Genomic DNA, 24,163 nt, shown 5'->3' with positions numbered 1-24,163 from the left:
TTCGACTGAGTGAACAACAATAAAAAGACATTTTTTTTAACTGTATTTTTTTATTTAAATTTTGAATTGAAAAAAAAAAAACATTTGAACTTTTGTGAACTTGCTGTTTTATACAAACATTTACAATTTATCACAATAAATGAATAAAAAAAAAAAAGAACCTTTTTGCCTGATGTTTGTTTTCTGAAGTAATTTCAACAAATGTATAAAAAATAACAAGTTGTAATGTCAGCTTGATGCAAGCAACCAAGATTACTTAAAAAAAAAAATGCCATTGAAAAGCAAACTTGACTATGTTCTGGGTTTGGTGGCGAACGTAAGGTACCCGGTGTGGGCGGGCATCTCGCGGGGCGGCGTGGTCGTCTTCAAGGAGAGAGCGGCGTGATTGGAGGCGGGAAGGGGCCCAAAGTCGGGGAGCGGCATTGAAACAGTGCGGACTTCGTGAACCCTCAGCACCACCTCCAAGGTTTCCACCTCCTCAAAGTTGTGAGCCAACAAAGCCTGGCATGTCCTCTGAACTTGCTCCATACACGGAGAGAATGAGCACATGCGACCTCCTGCTGGGAAAACACAACACGTAAAGTCATCATGAAACTGGTGGATGTTGCTAGAATGGCCATCGGAAACATGGCCGGTGGGGTGGGTGGGGGTCAAACGACACACCGCTAGCATGGCCATTGGAAACATGGCCGGTGGGGGAAAACATAAAAAGGGCTTGCCGAAAGAAAACCAAACGACAAATGCAAGCCCTGCAATGGGGTGAGGTTTACCCTCTTTCTTTTTGGGAGGGGACCACATTGCCGGCAAGCGAATGGGGCGAGGCGGCCATAAAGTGGACGGTCTCTGTGGCAACCCACAGGCAGGGGAGGCGGTTGATGATTAAACAAGCTCAACGGGCAACCAATCAACAGTGCTGTTGCCACAACTGGGCGCATTGTTGGGCTCTTATTTGTTTTATGCGCTTACATCATGGAAAGGGGCTGGAAGGATTGCAAAATGTGGTGGGGCAGTGTGTGTGTGTGTGTGTGTGTGGGGGGGGGGGGGTCCTGAGGGGCGGGCTCAGGATGTCAAGGACCTGATGGAGAGCAGCTTTATTCTAAACAAGGAAGTCGGGCGGCTCACCAAATCCACGACAAGAGTTACGAGCTAGGCGAGGGAACGAGAGAGAGAGCAGAGAAGAACTTGCAAACTGAAGCATTCTGCTAAAAACTGAAACTGAAGAAGTGAAGAAGACAAAATCGTATTTTGTTTTGTTGCTGCGCTTACGGGCCAGTCCTCTTACCAAGTTCCACTTTTGGGAGGACGCAAATGCGGTCACGTGACCTTGCCGCGGCGCAGCCCTCTATGGACATGCGAGACGAGACCTGCAGTCGCGCGGTGGCGACTCCATAAAAGGCAGTCAAGACGGGCCGTGAGCATCTCCAGCATCTTGCCCGCTGCCTTCGCCTTGCACGTTGCGACGGTTTTCATAAACTGTCTTGGATGTTTTTACCAAGGAGCATTCAAAAAGATGTTTGACTGTCTTCAATTACTTTTGTCATAAAAGTTTTCGAGAGCGTTTTAACAAAGATTTGGTTTCATGACGCAACGTCAGAATCGTCTGACGCTAAAGCCTCTTGATTGTTGAATGTCAACGCTAAATAGCTCAGCGTCGTCTCACCCACGTGTCCGCCCAAGTGCGCTTACCGTGCGCTTTGAGGGCGGTCTTGGCGTGCAGCACGGCCTCCCAGGGGCTGGGGATGTCCAGGAAGACGGCGTCAGCCACGCCCGCCACCCCAAAGCCGTCCTTGCAGACGTCGGCGCAGGTGACGGTGACCAGGTGGTCCACGTGGTGCTCGGCGAACTCCACCTCTGCCTTTTGGGCGCGCTGTTGGTGGAACTCCACCGTGTGAAGGTGGCCCGTCGGTGCGATGCTGCGCAAAATGGCGTGAGACAAAGACCCGCTGCCTGTACCTGGAAAAAAAAAAAAGAAAACACATTTTGTGAGTGAGACGCTGGGAGGAATCCTGAAAAATTTCAGACTTCACATGGGAATGCTAAACAACAGAATAAAACAAAGCAATGTGAAGAGTAAAACTTCACAATTAAAATGATTACGACGAAGACTAGCGGGATGAGAAAAACTCTAGACCAGTGGTCCCCAACCATTGGCACCGGTCCGTGGGTCACTTGGTATTGGGCCGCCAAGCCACATAGAATTTCTTTCTTTTTATTTTTTTAATCGACGATCAATTAATTTAGGTCAAGACGGTCATCCCGGTCACGTGACATGTTTCCTTAGTCGAGCCCGCAAAGCTAGCAAAAAAGAGTAAGAATTTATTTAGAAAAATATTTTAAAAAAAAAAGGTGATTCTCTCCCAATTACATCTGTTGGTTCAGGTCAAGAAGGCTCGTCTCGGTCACGTGACATGTCACCTCAGTCGAGCCCGCGAAGCAAGCAAAAATGAGCACAAAACAGAGCTGTTTGGAAAGCTTCTTCGGAAAGGGAAAAAAGCCCAATGAGGAGACGGAAGAAGAAGAGGCTACGACTTCTAAGAAAAAGAAAACTGCATTTAAAAGAACATTTCTGGAGTCCTAATTAAGATATGGATTTATCGCCACAGGTGACTCTGATGCACCAAGCCCATAATATGTGGCGACAGGCTAGCTAACGAGGCAATGAAACCTTCAAAACTGCTTCGGCACATGGAGACCAAGCATCCTGTATTAAAAGACAAACCTTAACCACTAGATGGGACCGGCTCGTTTCTGAGAAACAAGCTCAGTGCTCCCACTAATTCAACGTGAAGGTGAGTTTTATTTTTATGTCGTTTATACTTGTTTTTATGTCAGTCGTACAATTTTATTTCATCGTATTTATATAGTTATTATACATGTATTATTTATTTATATAAATGTATTATTTATTTAAAGGCCGGTCCGCAAAAATATTTCTGACACGTAACCGGTCTGTGGCACTAAAAAGGTTGGGGCCCACCGCTGCTCTAGACGACAACTCCGTACTGCGTAAAAGTCAAACTACGACGTGCCAGATGAGCGATTTGAATGGTAAAGGACCTTGGTCGCTAGGACGACCAGCAGAGAAGCTTCAAAGTGGACGCTGACCGATCTTATTGTCGACCCCCCACCCAAGCCACTGTTTCCATGGCAACCAGCCTCAAGTGACGTGGCAATTTGATGCCAAGGCTACGACTAACATTTGCACGCCCACGTCCGCCTTGAATTCATCAGCAGGCAAAACCCACAATGTGAGCGAACATGATGAAGCACCGCTATGACACGCTCACAAACACCCCCACTGCCGCCACCGGGTCAGGAAAGGCAGAAATTATTGCAAGTGGAAGTCAATGCGAGAAGCACTTCTTAGCCAAAACACTTCCAAATTTTCCGAAATTGTCACGTACATTCATTCATTTCGAAAAATATTGCTTGTGTCTCCTTGAAGCCGTCTTTGACGTTTACAAACTCAAGTACGTTGGAAGACCAAATCTTTAGCGTTAACCAAAACACGCAACAGGTTTGCCTACAACAGGGATGAGAATGGCAATGATGAAAAAGCACTGAAAAGCAAGGGGGGGGGTTTATATATATATGTGTGTATATATGTCTTTAATGATATCATGACAATAGCCTAACATTAGCTTACATGTAACATCATGTTACTGTCTAAACCTACATGCTTGTAAAAGTCATCATCATACCTTGTCACGCCAAACAGCCAACCATTCTAGGGTGTTCTGATTCACATTCACCAAGTCAGGGTTGTTCGGGCTGCATGATCTCGGAGGATATGCTCAATGGTCTGGGCGCCCTCTCCAGACTCACACAACTGCTAAAGCATGTTGGACTGTTTTGGCGAGTAAAAGTAAAAACGTAGCTTTGTGGTTTTTTGTTTCGATGTGCTCCTTTAATGTTCCTAGCGCCGCGACCTCCGTAGCTGATCATATCTTGACAGAGAATACACAAAACCTAAAAATGCCATCGCGACGGGGGAATGATTGCGAGTCGCCAAGGCTAACGTTGCCCGGCCAGCTGGCTGGTCCCTCCCCCTCCATATATATATAAAAAATAATTTTCTCAACGGATTCACATGATTCATGAAAATGATACTTTAGACGGAAAAATGATACTTTAGACGGCAAAAAATACGGAAATCCGCGGATCCGTGGAAAATTCTCATCCCTGCTACATTGTCATTATTGAGCGGCGGCTTGTTCAGAAAGGTGGTTCTCACCGGACTCGCAGACGATGGAGCCTGGCTTGAGCTCCAGCATGAGCGTGATGGTGGCGATGTCGGTGGTGTAGAGGATCTGCGTGCGGTGTGGCAGCGTGACGGTCCACAGCTCAGGTGTGGGGTGCAGCACGTGCACCCAGCCCCCTTTGCTGCAAGTAACCTTGGCGCCGTAGCGCTTGCCGATCAGATCGGCCGAATGGCGAATGGCGCCGTAGCGCGTCTGTGTCTGGCCCCCGTGCTGCACCTTCACCGGCATCATGGACTCATGGCCCAGGTACACGACTGCCACGTCGCCGTCACGGATCTCCTCAGAGTACTCCGCAAAACTCATGACCCGGTTGCTGTAAAACGCGCAGGAAACAAAAATAGATCAACTGTTTATCGCAGACTAAATTTGCATGTGAATAGGATACACAAAAACACAGCAAAGTACAGCATTGGAACCAGAGGTTAAATTCCCACCCTAAAATATGTTGTTATTTTTAGTGCATAATACACTAGTATACTTTTTTGGAGGTAACTTAGCACAAGGTGGTCAAACGGGCAGAATCACGTCACTTAAGAGATAAATTAAATTGGTGTTAGGTATTACGTGTTTAAAAAGTTCTTGAGCTGAACATAAGATTACACTGCTTAGACTTAAACGCCCTCACAATTTAGCCATTTGTCAAATTCAAGCATTTATGAGGCCAGTGTCAACTTTTGATTCATAATAATAATGCAGGGATGCGTTAGACCCTCCACAATAACAACCGATAAAGACAAAACCAGGAAATATTACTTTACGGGACAGGATGGGGCGGCTCGGTGGAGCACTGGGTAGCACGTCCGCCCCACAGTTAGGAGGGTGCGGGTTCGATTCCACCTCCGGCCCTTCCTGTGTGGAGTTTGCATGTTCTCCCTGTGTCCACGTGGGTTTTCTCCGGGGACTCCGGTTTCCTCCCACATCCCAAAAAACATGCTTGGTAGGCCGAATGAAGACTCTAAATTGTCACTAGGTATGAGTGCGGATGGCTGTTCGTCTCTGTGTGCCCTGCGATTGGCTGGCAACCGGTTCAGGGTGTCCCCCGCCTACTGCCCGATGACGGCTGGGATAGGCTCCAGCACGCCCGCGACACCCGTGGGGACAAAGCAGTTCAGAAAAAGGATGGATGGATGGGACAGGATGGTTCCAAAAAGTGAAACTAAGATTGCGAGCATGCGCGATGACTTGCGTGCTAACCACGTTAGCTTGCCTGTCTAATACAAAATGGAAAACCGAATTCAGTCAAAACTGGACTTACCACGTCAACAACGCTGCTTCTTTTACGTTTCACTGAGAGCACTAACTTCGAAAAATGAACTTTTTGCAACTATTACAAGCATAAAGACATGTAGACGTGCATATAGCCACATGTGCCAGCGAGTTTACAGGAAGGTGGGTGAAATAGACCGGAAGTAGACGCATAATGTAGCCTAATACACTTCCTGGAGTGGACGGATGACTCTAAATGCGATGGCGCAGCTCATTTGTAGATCTACGTCTACCGCAACGAGAAATAGCAGGTGGTTTTTAGAATTTCTTTGCTTGCAGAGTGGAACACTACGGAAGATACGGAAGAAGATTAGGGCCAGTGAAGAAAAAAAAGGGGGTGACAGATTTCTGACTTTTTTTCTCTCAGAATTCTGACTCCAAAGTGAGAACTCTACGGTAAACTTTAAAAAGTCGGGGTGACAGAATTCTGACGTTTTTTTTCTCAGAATTCTGACTTTAAAGTGAGAAATCTGGGAATAAAGTCAGAATTGCCCCTTTCTGACTCAGAATCCTGACTTTAAAGTCGGAATATTGTCACCCCCTTTTTTCTTCTTCTCTGGCCCTAATACTCTTCCGCAGAAAACAAACAAAAATATGAACTTTTGATTAAAATTTGAATGTTTGGCCACATTGTTTTTTGTGCAACATACATAACAAATTAGTGATTTTATGATTTGACTGTATACAAAAGTCCATAAAGCGATATAGTGAATGTGAAAAGACACTCTTTCAGGCAAGATTATATTTCCGTACAAATATAAAGTATTTACTAAAGAGCAATTTATTCATACTGTAGGCATCAGTTTCATATTTTTGATGCCATTTTGTTTTTATTGAAAGTACAATGTTTTCTCTATTCCGGTCGTCCGTCATCCATTTTCTGAATCCCAAAATATGTTTATGAATTTATTCAAAACAATTACTTACGCGGTTGTGGTATTTTATTATGCCCACTTTTACCACAAATGATAACAAATAACGCATTAAAAACAGGCGAGGAGGCGTCGTCCAATCCGTGTCACGAACGACGTGAATGGATGCGAGCCTCGTCCAATGTGCGTCGAGCAAGGGGCTCTATAAATGATGATGTCAGCTGGCGTCGTTCCGCGGACGCTGAGAAGAGAGGGCATCTTTTTGTCGGACCCAGATTGTTGCTTGTTTTGGCACGTTTGCAGGAAAAATAGGGATCTTCGTATCCGTCCCGGCTAGTAGTTGTAGTAATCAGCCGCATATCTGCAAAGCAAAGGTAAGAATTTGGATTTGTATGCATGCGCGTGCAGGAGCTATTTCTAAAATTGAATGATGGAATGACGCGCATTGGCCTATTATCGGACACACAATGAATTGCATCGATTGACAGCATAGCGGGCCCACGCCTCCAAGCCAAGTTGTGTTCTGTACTCTTCGTTGTCTGTCAGGAATGGCCATTCATGAATCGTGCAACCCAATTTTTTTAACATGAATCTCACTTTGTCTTGGTTGTGACTCTTGAAAGGAAACTCATTTTGCTGCAGGAGTAGATGGGATTTGCCACAGATTTTTTTTTTTTAAGACAAGTAGCTTAGTCTTAAAGCCATAAAATATGCTTCAGTGAAAACTCTCAGTACTAAACATTTTATTTTAGTAAAAAAAAATAAAACTGCTTAAAAACTATGCGTCAAATCCAACTATGTGCGTTATGACATAAAAATTAAGACATTTTGCACTACAAAAACCTTGAGTGTGGTGGTGGGGGAGTGCAAAAAGACCTATTTGCTGCTTTTGTGTTCAGGCTAAAGCTAAAGTTTTTCTTTAGTGACATCTAGTGGTGTCTTGGTGTCACTGGTGTATGTTGAAGTGGGTAACGTTCCATTTGGCCATAATTGGTGCTTTGCTGCTATCTTGTGGCATCTATGGATAGTTACAGATAATTCAAGTCTGGGGTCAGCAGTGTTTTGTCTCCTCCAGTTTTATCATGCGTTGAGTGACTCTTTCTCTAGTTCTCGAGTTCTTTGTTGGCTTTACCTTGTCGCCGATGAGTCCGGTTTGCTCACGTGTAGATGTCTCCTTTCTCTACCTCCGTTCCCGGCGGGTCAGGGTGCAGACATGCCGTTTGGTAACACGCACAACGAGATGAAGCTGCGCTACACGTCGGCGCAGGAGTTCCCGGACCTGAACCAGCACAACAACCACATGGCCAAGGTGCTGACGCCCGACATATACGACAAACTGCGGGCCAGGAAGACGCCCAGCGGCTTCACGCTTGATGACGTCATCCAGACTGGCGTCGACAACCCTGGTGAGGTTTTACCTTTTGACTTGGATGGTGGGTAGTTGAGAATCTTATCCAATCAAATTTGTCGTGCACCCAGGCCATCCGTTCATCATGACTGTGGGCTGCGTGGCAGGCGACGAGGAAACTTACGAGGTGTTCAAGGAGCTCCTGGACCCAGTCATCCAGGACCGCCACGGAGGCTACAAACCTTCCGACAAGCACAAGACTGACCTCAACCCCGACCACCTCCAGGTAAGTTGCGCCAAATGCTCACTTGTCCACATAATGGCGCTGCGCTTGCATGGTTACACGTGGCCGTTTTTTGTTTTTTTAGGGTGGCGACGACTTGGACCCAAACTACGTGCTGAGTTCTCGGGTGCGAACGGGCCGTAGCATCCGTGGATTCTGCCTGCCGCCTCACTGTAGCCGCGGTGAACGCCGAGCAGTAGAGGAGCTCTCCATCCAAGGTAAAAGGAATGCTGCTGGTGTTGGGCCACCTCTAGCGGTAGCAGGCGGAATAACACTACTCCTGATTTTGCAAACGAGCCTGTAAAATTTCAGTAGAGTCGACAGTCAGCAGAAACTTTACAACCTTCAATTGGGGCCACTTAAGTCTTGAGGGGTGGAAATTTTGGATTTTTCTCCCCCCCAAAATTGCCATAAATGCTATGGTAACAAAAAGTTCACTTTGCAGCTCTGGCGTCGCTGAGCGGTGACCTGAAGGGGAAGTACTACGCCCTGAAGAACATGACTGACGCCGAGCAGCAGCAGCTGATTGACGACCACTTCCTCTTCGACAAGCCCGTCTCGCCACTGTTGCTGGCCTCCGGGATGGCCCGTGACTGGCCTGACGCCAGAGGCATCTGGTGAGGACTCACTCCCACTCCTCTCTCACCCAAGTGACCTTATGTGACTATTGCGTCGTAGGCACAATGACAACAAGACCTTCCTGGTGTGGGTGAACGAGGAGGACCACCTGCGGGTCATCTCCATGCAGAAGGGGGGCAACATGAAGGAAGTCTTCCAGCGGTTCTGCACCGGACTCACCAAGGTCAATGACATGACCTTACAAAGACCTCGAAAAAGACTCGCTCGCATGCTTCTGCAAAGTAACGCCATGCTGCTTCTGTGGTTTTTGCGTTGCAGATTGAGAGTTTGTTCAAGGACCGCGGCCACGCCTTCATGTGGAACGAGCACTTGGGCTATGTCCTGACGTGCCCGTCTAACTTGGGGACGGGCCTGCGCGCCGGCGTCCACGTCAAGCTGCCCAACATGAGCAAGCACACAAAGTTCGAGGAGGTCCTCAAGCGCCTTCGTCTGCAGAAGCGAGGAACTGGTGGGTTGCCCTGAACTTGAATCTAAAACATGAAATTTTCTGACTTAAAAAAAAAACCGTTTGGGCATCTTTTTTTGTGTGCAGGCGGAGTGGATACGGCAGCAGTCGGCGGCGTATTCGACATCTCCAACGCCGACCGTCTCGGTTTCTCGGAGGTGGAGCTCGTCCAGATGGTGGTAGATGGCGTGAAGCTGCTGGTGGACATGGAGAAGAAGCTGGAGAAAGGCCAGCCCATCGATGACCTCATGCCGGCGCAAAAGTAGGAATACCTAGGCCGCGGCCGGGTGGAATTGTGGCTTGCTTTCCTTTCCTTCGCTTGTCCCAGAACGCGCTCTACCCCCGTGTGTGTATTTCAATGATGGATCTACAATAAAATTTGTTCCCAAGAGAACTTGTCCTGCTTTTGTTAATAGCACTCTAAGGACAAAAGTATTGGGACATTTATTCAACTCACAGGTCAGAATCAAATAACTTCTCACTCAATGGTAATTATTTGGATTGTATTTTGTAGACTTTTGCTCAAGTTCCACAATATATTGATTTTATACTTGTCCCAATACTTTAGCCCAAGAAACAAATTGTCTGGGCCCACATTTGACTTAAGAGCATTTGTCCCAGACTCTTTTGCTTCCAGCAAGTATCGCACCACTTTGATTATTTTAATGAAGTGACTGTCATGTGACCATCACAAACGCCCATCTCTACTCCTCCCCACCGTCCCAACCCCAACACAAAAAGAGAACAAAAACAGTATTTGCCATGTGAGATAATATTTACACGGAAAACAAGAAAAAAAGCTACGTGGTGATTTTAATCTTATTTAGGAAGGGGGAAGAAAATAAATAAGACTAGAAATTCTCTCTTGTGTCCACATTAACAGCAGGACACAAACTCTCAACTATGTTGCCTCCGTGTGGCCAGAACAAAGTATTAGTCAGCAGTTGAGCGATTATTGCCAAAAAAAAGGAAACAAAGGTGGGTGATGTATGTCGAATGGATACATACTTTGCTGGTCTTTTAGTTTCTTACAAAAGGAGGCGTTTGGAAAGTTGCTACATGGATGATTGTACAGCTCGTGGGGCGGTAGCAGTGGCTCCTCATAGCTTGAGCTCGTTGGCCACCTTGGAGGCAATGTTCTTGAAGGCCATGGACGAGCCGGTGATCCTCTTGAAGCGCACGCCGTTGAGCGAGAGGCGCGGCAGCTTGCACACCTCCATCTCCCACTGGACCAGGTTCTCGGCATGCCCGTCGCCGTGGACACACAGTAGCAGAAAGCTCTCCTGCTGCTCGTAGTCACAGTTGTTGGCATCCAGCACTTTGCGGATCTCCCGCATTATGTCGGCCGGCTCCATGGAGCTGGTGGTCCTCATACTCCACGTGAAGCGCAGCGAGCGCGGCTTGCCGTCCTTGCCGTCGCCCTTGGCCTCTCCGACGGGCACGTGGCGGCTGTGGACACACGCGACAGCAAATGTCACACAATACATACATCGTGTGTGTGTGCGTGTGTGTGTGTGTGTGTGTGTGTGTGTGTGGAGGGGAGGTCTTGACATTCATTGTGGCCACAAAACACTCACCAAATCCAAATGTAAAATATATGGGCAGAATATGTTAAATCAAAAAGGCAAAGTTTTGGCCCATAAATTTTAGTTAGTTGCTAAATACACATTTAGCAACTAACTAAAATGTAGTTATTAAACTAACTAATACTAGTTTAGTTAGTATTGTGTATAATACACACATATTTGTGTATTTGACCACAAATACAAATTTATGATGGGAAAATACAAATTATGGTCACAATAAGTAAATGTCTGATTACAAAATATAAAATTGTGTCCAAGTGTATTTTGTGGCCACAATATTCAAGTTTGCAGCCGTAAATTGGTAATTTTCATTTTCATGTTTTGCTTTTTTTGTATCAAAAATAAGGAAAGCAAATGAAACATCTGGAAGAATTCATCAACTTGAACATGCTGCAGCAGGCATCCCGGGGGGGGGGGCGGGGGGGGGCGTTTGTTTGACACAGCAACATGCAGAAAGAGCAAAGACACGGCAAAACAAAACAAGCACAACGGCGGTGACGGCATGCAACCAACAAGACAAACTGGACGAGAATATTCTGACAAAATGTGACGAAGAGGGAGCACTATGGATGCCGTGGCCCCTTTCCCGCCGACTCTGCCCAAAATTGGCACGTCAGGGAGGCAACATAGATTCGATTGAAAACGAGGCGTTGCAACGTGAATTTGCCAATCTGACATTTTTACAATAGATGATTAACGAATGGGATGGAAACGGATTTTGCCTAAAAGTGCATGTGAGCCGCAAGTGTTTTCCTTGTCCACTCGGGAGTGCAATTTTTACATGACAGGGTGTTTTATTGGTGGTGTAAAGCTGGGATGCCACTTTTGGCAGCAGGTAGAAAGAGGCCGGCCAGGCGCCACCAGACAGGAAGGTTTTCGGGGCGGCAGGTCGGGTAAGCTCACCTTGAGCCCTCGAGCCTCCCGTTTCGCTCAAACTCTGTGGAGACTCTGAGGGACATGCGCGAAGACAAGTAAGAAGACAAAAACAAGAAGAGGATGTGGCTCTGGGTGCTAGCATTTTTTTCCCATCCAAGCAAAAACAGCAAGAAAAAAAATTCTCGGCTCTCAATGTGTCTGGCACTCTGTAACCGTGGCAACGGCAACAAACGTCCCACTTCACGCTGGGCACTCCTCAGGATTTGTCGTTTGCTTTTAAATGACGGGATGCAAACTCGTGTGGGTTAAGGAAGAACACAGCGTGATGGCGGCTGTGGCACAGGTGGACGGCGCCCCCTGCCTGCCTACTTGCACGCAGCGCAGCGACATGAGTAGCACTTACGCACGCCTTCTATACGTATGTATGGCGGACCGGCGCTACTCGCAAGGGAAAGCCACTGTGCAACTAATGCTCATTTAAATTGCCATTTTTTTACAAAAAATAGTTGCATACAGATTTTAAATATTTGTCTGAGGCAAATTTGTGAAACTAATATGTAGCGTGTGAGTGTGCAGCCGGGCGGCATGTTAGTGGCGTGCCAGCGGTCGTGCGACAGCGCAGGCGGGCGGGCGGGCAGGCAGCGCCGGTCCTACCTTTTGGTAAACCTGAACGACATGTTTCTACAACAGAACCACACACAGGAAGAGGGACAACAGAGACAGCGTCAAACGATGTCCCGTCGTATGTTTGGACACTGGGAAAGGGACACGAAAGCGGCCACGGTGAAAAACACAACAAGGAGGATGGGAAGCCATTTTGTCCCATCTCTGACCTGCTTGAGCCTCTGAGCAATCAATTGGCGGGCTTTTGGTGGTTCGAGGTTGTCCCTGTAATACTATCACCTCTGTTTAGTTAAATAAATAAATCTTCTCAAAATGAGCGCCTTCCCACACAAAACACTTTTTTTATTCCACATAAAAATTCTGAATTGCTGTTGATGAATCCCTACAGATGTAACGATAAGATTCAGATTTGTAAGTTCCGTACTCAGTTGAGCAAAGTAAAGAGAGAATTTTAACATTGAAACAGTCATAAAAAGAAAAAGCAGTACAAGAAGCAAATAACGTGAAACATCAAAAAGAGGGGGAAAAAATGCGAGCTAAGCGAGGAGAAAGTGTCCTACCTGCGCGTGAGCTTGGAGGTGAGCTTGGAGAAGAGGTTGCTGGTAGCGCGGCTGCGTGCCTGTGACAGCGGTGAGGCGTCGTGCGAGTGGCTGGGTGAGGCAGGCGGCCCGTTGTAGGTGGCTGTGCGCCGGTCGCGCAGCTGGCCGCCGTGGAAGGTGCTGCGGCTGGCTGTGCCGCGTGGGAAGCGCAAACGCTCAGGCGTGGACGCGTTGGCCACACTGTGAGTGGACGCCACCGGGTTGCGCTGGCCACCTGGGGACACCGATGCGCTAAGGAGGGGGAAGGAAAAAAAACACACGTCAGGTCAGCCGGCATATTTGGGGCGACTCAATTGTTGCCATTCGCTTTGATATTACAAGTACATTTTTGCCATGAAGTACGACAATAAAAATCTGAAAAAATATAAATGGCGTTTCCCGCCTGGTAAGTGGAGGTGGGGGCCTGGAGGGGTCAAAGTTGAGGGCAGAGGACAAATGACGAGAAGATTAGGATGAATGAGTGAATGGAAAAAAAACGACGGATGTCATCAAACACATTTCATGACTCGTCATTCCAGCTCGCAGTCTGACGAGCAGGAGGCGGGAAAAGAAGCGGGCTTGACGTGCGGGATTGGCGCAGACACCGGGAGACAGACTCCCGCCCCACTGTCTTACTTGGCCGAGCAGTAGTCCAGCGCGTAGTAGGAGTGCGGCAGCGTGGCCCAGCCCGCCTGGCAGGCGTGCAAGGGGCTGGGCGCCTGGCCCCGCAAGGAAGGCGAAGGGCTGGCGGCACGGGCCACCCAACTGCTGCTGAATGCCCGCGGGGGCCCCGCCCCCAGAAGTCAAACAAGAGAATGAGAGGGGGAAAAAGAGAGAAAGGAAAAAAAGAAAGAAGGCAAAAAGGCGCTGAGGGCAAAGACCTGAGCGGGCGGTGGAGCGGGCGCTCACCTGTTCTCTTTCCCATTGGGAATGACGGAGAGGCGGTCAGCGTTGTTGCGGTCGCTGCACACGTAGGTGTTCCGGCGAGTCATCCCCGCCGACGCCGTGTTATTCTACAGGAGAAACGCGAGTGGTATGTCATTCTCACAAGTGGACATTTTGGAGGCGCAGGGATTCCGGCCGACGCCAGCAACATGACAAGCGTCTAAGACAGTGGTTCTTAACCTTGTCTGAGATATTGAACCCCACCAGTTTCATAGGCGCATTCACGGAACCCCTCTTTAGAAACAAATGTATATATATTTTTTTCAAATTCAAGACATAAATGTATTTTACTGGTGCACAAAATGAGCCGTGCATGATCATCATCTTGTTCAAAGAACAAAACCAACACAATGCATGAACTCGCAAGAAATTACATACCTGCAAATCAGTGTGCTGTTGCCTTTGCAAAACCCGTTCAGAGATGCATCATCACATTTACATGATAAATCAGCTGTGTTCGGACCTCTGCAGTGGAGGCTCTGCCAAACACCTGAGACTAACTCACCAAACCCCTCGGGTTCGATCAAACCCAGGTTAAGAACCACTGGTCTAAGGCGATCCCGACGGCGTCCACTCACGGCGTGCGCGACGGCACCGGCTTTCCGGCGGTCAGGTATGTCGGCCTTGTTGGGGTTGTTGGCGTTGCCCAGCAGCGGGCCGGTGGGTGGCGCTACGCGACTCCCCGGGGCTCCTGACCTGCGCAGCTGGACGCCGCTGTCGTCCTTTCCGTTGTCGACGGCGGCCGTCTGGCTGCGCTTGGGCTGGGCTGTGACCGCCGTGGCGTTCTGGCCCGCTGGAGAGGATGAGCGCATTTAGAATTGACATAAAAAAAGAGAAAACAAGCCAAGTAAACAAACGAGGAACATATTAAGGCCCAAGATATGAAGCTTCTGAATTTGACATGCCAACCTTGCTCGCTGTAGCGTCGCTGCTTGTGGTTAGATGAGGCGCTCCTCTGGACTTTGAGTTGCGACGGTGACTGCCCATTGAGCTCACTGTTGGGTCTGGCCTTGGCCAGCGACAGGTTGCTGTTGGACACCGACTCACCGGGCTCTGCCTGGGGGGCAGAGGGCAGGAGGGATCAGGAGGGGCCGGCGCTTGCCCAAGACGGACGGACAGACGGCGCTTACCTCCGAGGCCTTCCTGCCCAGCAACAGGTAGGTGGCGGTGATCTCGTCGTACTTCATCTTGGCCAGAGCCTCCTGAATCTCGTCCAGGTTGTAGCCCATGCCCACCATCACATCTGTGTGCACGCGCACACACAGAAACACAAACACACAAATTGGTGGCGGCAAACTGCAGGCACTCGTCTGCCCAAAATGCTCAGAAAGGATTTAGGCACTAAATCAAGATAATTGTTGTGTGGGCTTTTGTGATTATTTATTTCGATCATCAAATAGAATTTTTGTTTTGAAAACTATGAGTACAATTCAATTATAACTCTCCAATTCAACACGTAATGTTTTTTTGTCATGACATGAATGTTGATGGCGACGTGCTCAGGTGCGAGTACAATTAAATTATGGCTCTCCAATTTAACAAGTCATGTTGTTTTTTTGTCATGACATAAATGTTGATGGCGACGTTCTCAGGTGCCGGCACTCTTCTGTCGCGTTGCCGGATATCAAAAGTGCTGCTTGGTGTTATGTGGCCCAATACTTTTGTCATAAGGCTGCAATCCTCTATTTTGTCCCCTGTGCCTTTACCTGAATTATTTACAGGTGGAGGGATCCCTCTCCCGGCTTTGCTGCTGTTACGTAAACTCCAGCCCCCCACACCCAACTATTTCATTAAGCCCTTATCCGGGACACAAAGTTGGGGCGGGCGCGAGTTTGCTGCCTCTCGCCAGCAGCAGCTTGTGTTTACTTATTTAACAGCACATTTCTTCTTGGTCGCTGGAATGGAGTGAGCCAGCGAGCTCGGGCCACCAAATGAGAGCTCACGCAAGAGCCTCGTTACGCAACGCCAAGATAAGCAAAGGATGCCGATGTTTCAGCCCATTCCACGAGCGCTTTGTGTGGGTTGTCCTGTTGGGTACCTATTCTCTTCTGATCGGCGATGTCCAACTCCGGGTCCACGTAAGGCTTCAGATCATCGTCTTCGAATCCAGCATTGATCCAGCGATCCTTCATGATTTGCTGCAGCGGAGACAAAGTTTTAGATTTTGCGCAACCTCTACCACTTGACAGTTGTTTGTTCTGGTGTCCTGCCGATCAGATCAATGCCAGCGGAACAACTAATTATCATCGATCCCGCTCGGACGCACGAGCGCCACACACGTGGACGTTATTCGGCTGGTCTTACTATCACTCAGAGGACAAAAGATTGAAAAAGAAATTCAAGATCAAATTGTTTGAGGCGTCACCTCGAGCGTCCCACGCTTGGCTGGGTTGAGCACCAGGAAGCGCTTGAGCAGGTTCTCGCAGTCGGTGGACATGTAGAAGGGGATGCGGTACTTCCCTCGCAGCACGCGCTCGCGAAGCTCCTGCAAAGGCGAGGCGAGTCAGCGCCATTTTTGCATTGCCATGCGGTAGGTGCCACCTCACCTTGAGGTTCTGCCCGTCAAAGGGCAGTGAGCCGCTGACAAGCGTGTAGAGGATGACGCCCAGGCTCCAGACGTCCACCTCAGGCCCGTCGTACTTCTTGCCCTGGAAGAGCTCAGGTGCGGCGTATGGCGGTGAGCCACAGAAGGTGTCCAGCTTGTTGCCCAGCGTGAACTCGTTGCTGAAGCCAAAGTCGGCGATCTTGATGTTCATGTCAGCGTCCAGCAGCAGGTTCTCTGCCTGAGCACGCCAAACGGAGGACCGGGTTACTCAAAAAGAGCAAGTGCGACGCAACGCAAAACTGGTTAAAAACTGGTTCCTTGGGGGAGCTGCGTGTGTGTGCGCGTTCACCTTGAGGTCTCTGTGGACGATGTGCTTCTGGTGGCAGTACTGCACCGCCGATACAATCTGTAAGAGGAAGAAAAGGAGCAGTTTTTAGCTGTCCTGCCGCGATTGTTTCATTCATTTCTTTCAAAGCTTATTTCCTCTGCACTTGGCGGAGGCTTTTTATGGCTAATAAATCAAAGTTGCTCGTTGCAGCTTATCTAAAATACTGTAGAAAGAAAATAAAGGACAATTGTAAAAAAACAACATAAAACACAAAAAAGACTCTAAATTTCAAAACAACTTTTTTTTTCTAGCGTAGCAACAATTCGCTTGTTGGTGAGTGGCCTTTTCAAGACGTGACATGGCGTGATGCCCGACCTTAATTAGCTTGTGGAATCCCGACAGCGGCCTTTGGAAGAGTGTCGCGTTTCGCGGCGGCCGTGCAGTGCAGCCCAAAGCAGAAGGCTGCGGGCGTACCTGTCTAAATTTAGCTCTGGCCTCTTTCTCCTTCATTCTTCCATGTGCTACCAGGTAGTCGAAGACTTCTCCTGCAAGGACCAGGAAGCGGAAGCATGGTGAGGACAAGATGAAGGAGCTTCATTGACTAATCAATCAATCAATAAAGAAATAAATAATCCAACAGAAAGAATTGTTAGTTACATTTGTGTACTAAACAAAGCTATATGCCTGGCTTATTCAAAGGGTGTGAGCATTTGTGCAACCCCAATATCTCACCCCGCCACTTTCATCAATCAAGGGAAAAAAGTTTTGGAAGTTATTTCTCTGCGTTGCTCTCGTACGAAGAGGGGGGGTGCAGACTTTTTGAGATCTGCCGTAAACTCGACGTCTCTTCAGTCAACCCGCCCGGTAATCATCTCATTGCAATGCCGCCGAACGGACGCAAAGCTCCTATCAATAGTAATGCAATGAGAGCGCGGCTCTCTGCACATTGCAGAGAGCGACGCAAGTGTGACGGCGCATGTGATGAGGGGACAAATGTGATACGGGAGAGTGTGTGTGCGCGCGTGCGCTCACCTCCACTGGCGTACTCCATGACCAGGTAGAGTGTCCTCTCCGTCTCGATCACCTCAAACAGCTTGACTGGCGGGAAGAGACACACAACAACAAACACACAACATACGTCAAGGACGGGTCGCTTCGGTGTGCATGGTGATGAAAGAGTAGCAGGTGGACTAAAATAGTCTTCGGTGGGATGGAAGACCAGCAAACCGACAGAAAATGATGCTAGGCCGATATTAGCGCTTTTGAAATTATTTTTTCGCAACATAAAGAAAATGGCATTCAAACATGCAAGCACATGACCATTTAAATAATCTAATGAAAATCGGCCGATTTTCCCCCTTATTATGTGAAGTTGGGCAAATGTTAAAGGACAAAGTAAAACAGTCAAGTGTTCTGTAATTCAGAAAGTTATTGATCCAGAAAGTTATTATTATTTCTTAAACGAATTTGTGAGCTGAAGTTTTTTTCTCAAATATCGGCATCAGGCTTAAAAAATAAAAAACTACATCTCGGTGGGTGCCTATCTCTTATGATTCTCATCCTGCTGATTCTGATGGCAAAGCGCCTGATGGCCAAAATTCAAACTTGAGTGAACAGTTGCTAATGACGACTTACCAATGTTGGGATGATTCAAGATCTTCATTATTCTGACTTCTCTGAAGAGCTGAATGTAAAAACAAAGTGAAGATAAATGTGTGAAGAAACACATACATACTCATGAAAAGGCAGCTGAGACAACCGGAAACACACAAAACCAAACAAAGTAACTGACTGCATTAACAGCATTAATTAACATTATTTGCATTAACAAACACAAAGTGGCCATGAAGAACAAAAACAAACCTGTCACCTTAAATTCACGTCGACAATGTCACCATTAACAAGAACCAGTTTGTGAAGTATTGGCCGTTTAAAATGTGCATTTAATTCAAAGGCATGTGGGGGGAGGGGGGGTGAAGCCATATTCAAATCAAGACCAGCACCAGGAAAAGCACTGGATGTGATGGCGAACATCTGCTATTCCTTTGTGTCTTTTGGGATTAGTGTGTGGCTAATGCTAGGGACCGCTTTGGACATGGCACTTTTTAAGAAGCAACACGTGAAGAGACGGCTGATAAGTCAGGTGGAGCGCTTTGCACCCGACAGGACGTCCTCCAATTGTTGCGCACACAAAAGAGGGAAGCCGTCCATTTTCTAGCCCGGTCACCCATCAGAGCGGCCCGCAACCGTTGCGACCATTGTCATGCCTCATTTTCTCTGCCGGGTCATCCGGACAGCAGCAGATGTGACAAAAGGTCTGATCAACCGGATTAGCGTGAGGATTCAATCCTTAGGGACGCCGGTCTCTCTCTCTCTGGCATTTGTCAACTCTTCATCGTCGCTGTCAGCTACGGTGAGGGGGGGGTCGACTGTTCTGTATTTAAAGCCTCACACGACAGCAATTTCACCTCTTTCAAGACGGCTCGGATCTCTTAAAATAAACAGGAGGAAATCAATCGCCTGTTTGTCTGCGTGCGCGACCTCGCTCGTCGTTTTATCTGGGAGCCTTTGACACACAAAGGGTTATAAATTGATCGTGCTTCGGAAAAACTGATGGAAAACCACTGCTGGCCCGCCTGGGGTGGGGCAAAATAGCGGCCTTCTTTACAGAGGCCGTCAATAGCGACCACCAATAGCTCAAACTGGTATCGCAACCCCATTGAAACGACTCTGCAAGCAAAAGTCGTTCCGATGGGGTTGGGCATGATTAGAAACAAAGGCTCATCCCACTTGCCCGAGTTCATTTGCATGTGACGTCTAGTTTGGGACAACTACGGACGCGCTTTCCCGCTTTCTCACAGAATCGGCAATCGTAAGACACTTGAGCAAATTTGACGGCCGGTTACCTTCTGAAGACTGTTGGGGTTCAGTTGCGTCTTGTCGATGATTTTGATGGCCACCTGTGCCCAAAGAAGAAAAAAAAACAACATGACAATAAAATTAAACCAGACAAATGCACTCGAGGAAGGTACCATTTCAGTACAAAAGTTATTTTGGCCTTTGGGCGTTTTTATTTTATCAATGATGGGCTCATTCATCCCTATTAAATTAATTATGAATACAGAAATCATTCTTGATTTATTATCAAAATAAACAATTTTACAACTCATTAGCCTATGAGCCAAAGTCAACAACAACAAAATTTTGAGCTAGCGCATTGATAGTTTTGATCAACTGAATGTTTAAAAATGACGTAGGCAAAATTACTATGAGGTAGGCTCAGATACTTAACCGGCAGCGGCAATGTTACCTCTCTGCCGGTGAGGATGTGGCGAGCCAGCTTGACCTTGGCAAAGTTGCCCTTTCCAATGGTCTTGAGCAGGCGGTAATTGCCCACGTGCGGCTGCTGGGGCTCATCGGAGCTGCGAGAACGCACGCCCGAGCGGGACGACTGGCGAGCATTGCTGTGAGAGGACGCATGCTGCAAGAGGGACGACACGTTATTCCACAATACACACACATTAAAAAAAACAAAAAAAAAAAAAACTGCTTTGACTTGAGCCTTGCCCGCACATATTTACAGAAACAGTACATTTACTTCACTATATCTGTGGGGGAAGGGGGGTTGACCCGATTCGTGTGCTTGCGTGTCTGAAGGGGTCACGTGAACTTTGATGCTGGCTGCAGTTCTCACCAGCATTGATTTTTTTTTCTGTGTGTGCTGGTGTCTTTTTCAAAAGCAACTAGGGTTAAAAAAAAAAAAAAAAAAAAAACCCGGATCAATGTCAGTCAGTATCAACAGAGTCGTTTCCCCATCACGCTGGCTGAAACGCTGCAACGCAGATCCAACTTTCAAGTCCTGGCAAATTTCTTGGAACATGTGGCTCTGCGACGCCCAAGTTCCAGGGACTACAAGTATCAAGAACGCAAGGTGTGAATGTGTCCAAAATCAGATACAGCCAACACTGCAGAGTCCGTCTCAACCGGGTCCGAAGCTTTTTGAGAGCACTTAACCCAATCAGACCCAAAACCAAATTACCCCATCATTTTTGGACTCTGGGACATTCCTGAGATTTTTTTTCTTCAGGTTAAAAGTACTACTACCGCCTTTACAGGGTATTCTGGTTCTGATAAAAAGCCCCAGAACTACATTTAGCCAACAGTTCTTGTATCCAAAAGGCAAAACAGCAATCCGAACGTTCCTGGAGAAAAGTGATAGAAAAAGATAGGAGCCCACAGTTGCAGTAAAAATGTTACAAACGCAATTTGAACCAACAACTTCCAAATGTCGTCACCTACTCAATCACAGATGCTTTAAGTCTTAAATTTGACCTGTCACGTTGTTCACTCACTGCAGGAAACACAAAAGAGCCTCAAATTACCCCCCCCCAAACCCAAACATGGTTTCAGGCAACATTTCCGTCTGGCTGGCGGTCTTGAGGTTTTTACTCACGAGGCTGGAGTGCCTCCTGGCCGCCTGCGAGCCAGTCATGTCGCCGCTGGAAGACGTCCACCGGCCCTGCAGACTTCATCAATGCAGCTAGCAACTTCCCCACTGATAACCAGCACAGGCCAGGACAGGGGGGGAGCTTGCAGTCAGATAATAATAACAATGTGCTTCAAGTCCACGACAGGCTGCCAACTGCGGCGGGAAGTTGGCCTTTCAGAATAAAAGCCCGATATTTTTCCAGGGGAGTCAAAGGGATTTTGGGAGGGCCCCCCCCTAAATCTAGCTGCACGCTACCTTGTCAGGAGCCAAAGATGTGGACCAGTAATGACATCTAGGAAGTTTTAGGTCCCAGGAACACATTGGAAGCTTTTAGCTCCCTCAACTACAAATTACCAGGATGCAAAGCTCCTGGAACTTCAAGTAGGTCATCTTGAATCGTGGCTTATTTTCAACCTTGGACCAAATTGCAGTCAGGTAAAACACAGGTTCTTGCCCGAGGGACATCCCCAAATAAAGCCCACCTGGCCTTTGATGACACCGGACCCGCAAGTGACACAAGTGTTGCCGTTATCGAGCGTTTGTTGTTGGTTATCTGCAAATGTGACACATCACATTGTCATTCGACAAACACTCTGGAAAACAACAAGGCTGCCAGCGGATGGATGAGGAAATAGAGGAAAATCCATGAATTGATCAGTCCCTCAGTTAGTATCTCAGCCTATCCCCTCCTAATGTATTTCCACGTATTAATTCCAAAAGTCTTTTGGAGTTGACGGCTATTAGGAGTTGCATCAATTAATTCATTATTTAACAACTTAGTGTTATAATTGTCCAAGTCCTTTGACAGAACATATACTGTTATAATAAAATATTTTTTGTAAAAAATTCTTAATAATTTTTAATAAAATAATTCTTGGGATTACACGTCTGAATTAACATTGCAACCCTTGTGAAAATAAGCACAGCAGAAATTCGTCTGTTTCAATTGTTTGCCAATATGGGGCTTACATATTTTAGTGTCGCGGCTTGTAATATTTATTAACAGTTTTGTCCAAATAGTAGACACCGTTACAGTAAAACTCCAAAAACCAACAGTACAGTGGTAAGAAATAACCAGCGCCTTATTGTGACAAAGCACGTCGGAAGTGCGTTCGGTTGTGTCGCGCTTGTTTTGAGCAATGAGTCAGGCACAGTGCCCTCTACTGGTCACAAGTAGGCGGAGCTATAACATTCGCTTCCAAACCCGATTGGTCGAGGCCCTTGATTGATAACCCTTGTCGCCAATAGGATACCCCCCCCAAGCCATCACGCAAAGTAGAGTCTGTCCTGTAGTTTAGCTCGGATGGGGCCTAAAGTGTCCCCCAACACGTTCCAAATAAACAACTACCGCTCAAGAACTTGACACAACTTGTAACTGAGAACAAAAACTAACCCAAAGCGTTTTCACAACAAACGAGGGGATTTGGGGAGGCCGCAAAGGAAGCCGATTTGTTTATGAAGTGCGGTGGAGAGAACAATACGCGAGGTTTCAGTCCGATATGCGCAGCAAACTGTATGCCATGAGCTCGTAACATCACAAAACGGCTACTCACACTCTCGGTCGCCTTTTCGTTGACGGTGGGCAAAGGGGTTTTGGTGGACATGATGTTTCAAGCGAGGCTAAGCAACTCGCGATCCGGTGACACCTCGTTCGATCCCGCGGCGGAAGAGGGACACAGTCGCATGGATCTCCGAACGAGTGTGGAAGCGACACTTTGGAGTGGCCAACAAAATAAAACGTGCAAATCGTTGCTGCACCAGTCGTCCCGACTCCCGGGGCCCGTCGGGCCAAAGGGAATTTGGCCAACGTTTGACGGAGGGGCCGCTCAGCCACCACTCCCCCCCCCAAAAAAACGCCCCGGGCTTTTTTTTTTTTGCTCTCAAATCCGCCTAGCAGCGACGGGCCATGGCCTCCAAAGTCGGGCGGCGGCGCAGTGTCGTCGGGCAGGCGGGATTTAAACGGGTTCTACGTTGTATTTCCTCGGCGTCGGCTCGTTTTGGTCCATCGCGAGCGGCCTAAAGTGGACGAGCAGCTCCCTGGGATGATTTAGGTGCGACCAAAATGGCTACGAGTGCTCGGTGGCTGGGCTGGATTAGGAGGCATTCAATGACCTCGCCCGGAGTCCGAAAAAGTAGTATCGTAAACACCGGAACTGGCCGTCTCTCCGACAGGCGAGATCCCAAACTGTTAAGCACTTGGTTATTTTCACACCCCAAAACATCAATTTATTCGTCTTCAAAATTATATTTTATGTAGAAATGAGCTGTTTTTGTTTGCGAAGCAAAGTTCCCCATATTACCGGGCGTTTTACAGGGCTGATCGTTGGAGATCCAGACAGTGTCGTTCATGTTCAGGGGTCATTTCATTAGACTACAGAAGAACCAAAGTGAGATGTTCGAGAAATAGAGTTTACTAAAAAACTAATTCTAAAACTATCCATGACAACCATGGCTGCCTCTTTTCCGACGACACCAGAAAGTAGCATTGTCGCGAACCAGCTGAACAGGAGGGGCGGAGAAGGTCCTGAAGCTGAAGTCAGCAAACCCACCCGGCTGAACATCTGGCTCCGAGCTATCACTCAAACATCTGCGCTCTGTCAACACTTAACTTAAGCTTCAAACGCGGACAAGTGTATACTTACATTCGAGCTCGGTACAGACAACAAAGTGGCAAGAAATTCCAACCAAAAAATAATAATGTTAACATTATGATAGTGTCGAAACTCGGTAACCTTTCAGTGGAGACTAGTCATGCGACGCATGGAGGTTGAGCGGTGGGATATACAAAAGTAAAATTCACCTTTAGTGACTTTACAGTTGTTTGTCTGTAATTATTCATCACATTTTAACGGTCCTTACACTACTATTTCAAAATTTGCTAGTGTACCAAATTTTCAGCGGTAAACTTTTGTTCACCCTCCGCGCGTCGCATGACAGACAACCATTTGTGAAATTGTGTTCTCTCCACACTCTTATTAATACGCAAAGCCAATCAATATAACACCACTGCTTTAGTTCTTGGACCCATTCCTTATGTGTCTAGAAAGTTGATCATGTCATAAATGCATGATGCCCTG

The 24,163-nt window shown here is 47.5% G+C and overlaps 3 protein-coding genes across 8 annotated transcripts; 1 reads left to right on the top strand and 2 right to left on the bottom strand.

Moving 5' to 3' along the window:
• Nucleotides 1-67: 67 nt before the first annotated feature.
• Nucleotides 68-5,800, bottom strand: trmt61a (tRNA methyltransferase 61A). 2 transcript variants are annotated; one of them, XM_085932862.1, is made up of 4 exons: nucleotides 5,518-5,800; nucleotides 4,235-4,575; nucleotides 1,687-1,953; nucleotides 68-560 (listed from the first exon to the last, which is right to left on the bottom strand). In XM_085932862.1, exons 2-4 carry the CDS (start codon nucleotides 4,563-4,565, stop codon nucleotides 292-294), a joined length of 867 nt encoding a protein of 288 aa, XP_085788988.1. In that variant the 5' UTR covers nucleotides 4,566-4,575; nucleotides 5,518-5,800; the 3' UTR covers nucleotides 68-291. The 2 variants fall into 2 exon arrangements, with proteins under 2 accessions (XP_085788988.1, XP_085788990.1); XM_085932864.1 differs by having other exon boundaries at nucleotides 69-557; nucleotides 5,518-5,795.
• Nucleotides 5,801-6,616: 816 nt separating this feature from the next.
• On the top strand, nucleotides 6,617-9,509 carry ckba (creatine kinase, brain a). Its single transcript, XM_085932861.1, has 8 exons — nucleotides 6,617-6,774; nucleotides 7,605-7,806; nucleotides 7,880-8,034; nucleotides 8,117-8,249; nucleotides 8,477-8,648; nucleotides 8,710-8,833; nucleotides 8,929-9,118; nucleotides 9,203-9,509. The coding sequence occupies exons 2-8, from the start codon at nucleotides 7,614-7,616 to the stop codon at nucleotides 9,379-9,381; spliced, it is 1,146 nt and encodes a 381-aa protein (XP_085788987.1). The 5' UTR covers nucleotides 6,617-6,774; nucleotides 7,605-7,613; the 3' UTR covers nucleotides 9,382-9,509.
• Nucleotides 9,303-23,240, bottom strand: mark3a (MAP/microtubule affinity-regulating kinase 3a). 5 transcript variants are annotated; one of them, XM_085932860.1, is made up of 19 exons: nucleotides 22,640-23,240; nucleotides 19,908-20,078; nucleotides 19,504-19,557; nucleotides 18,233-18,281; nucleotides 17,630-17,695; nucleotides 17,072-17,142; nucleotides 16,619-16,675; nucleotides 16,271-16,507; nucleotides 16,090-16,209; nucleotides 15,763-15,862; nucleotides 14,855-14,967; nucleotides 14,634-14,781; nucleotides 14,303-14,517; nucleotides 13,689-13,792; nucleotides 13,416-13,550; nucleotides 12,762-13,031; nucleotides 12,232-12,258; nucleotides 11,605-11,649; nucleotides 9,303-10,564 (listed from the first exon to the last, which is right to left on the bottom strand). In XM_085932860.1, exons 1-19 carry the CDS (start codon nucleotides 22,688-22,690, stop codon nucleotides 10,216-10,218), a joined length of 2,382 nt encoding a protein of 793 aa, XP_085788986.1. In that variant the 5' UTR covers nucleotides 22,691-23,240; the 3' UTR covers nucleotides 9,303-10,215. The 5 variants fall into 5 exon arrangements, with proteins under 5 accessions (XP_085788986.1, XP_085788982.1, XP_085788984.1 ...); XM_085932856.1 differs by lacking the exon at nucleotides 13,416-13,550 and having other exon boundaries at nucleotides 9,307-10,564; nucleotides 22,640-23,238; XM_085932858.1 differs by lacking the exons at nucleotides 11,605-11,649; nucleotides 13,416-13,550 and having other exon boundaries at nucleotides 9,308-10,564; nucleotides 22,640-23,237.
• Between the last annotated feature and the right edge of the window lie 923 nt (nucleotides 23,241-24,163).

The sequence above is a fragment of the Syngnathus leptorhynchus genome, chromosome 15, assembly GCF_054491065.1.
Source record: "Syngnathus leptorhynchus isolate UIUO chromosome 15, UIUO_Slep, whole genome shotgun sequence".
In the NCBI taxonomy this organism is placed as follows: Eukaryota; Metazoa; Chordata; class Actinopteri; order Syngnathiformes; family Syngnathidae; genus Syngnathus; species Syngnathus leptorhynchus.
Note: the sequence above shows the minus strand (reverse complement) of the source record. Positions and strands in the feature narration are given on the sequence as shown.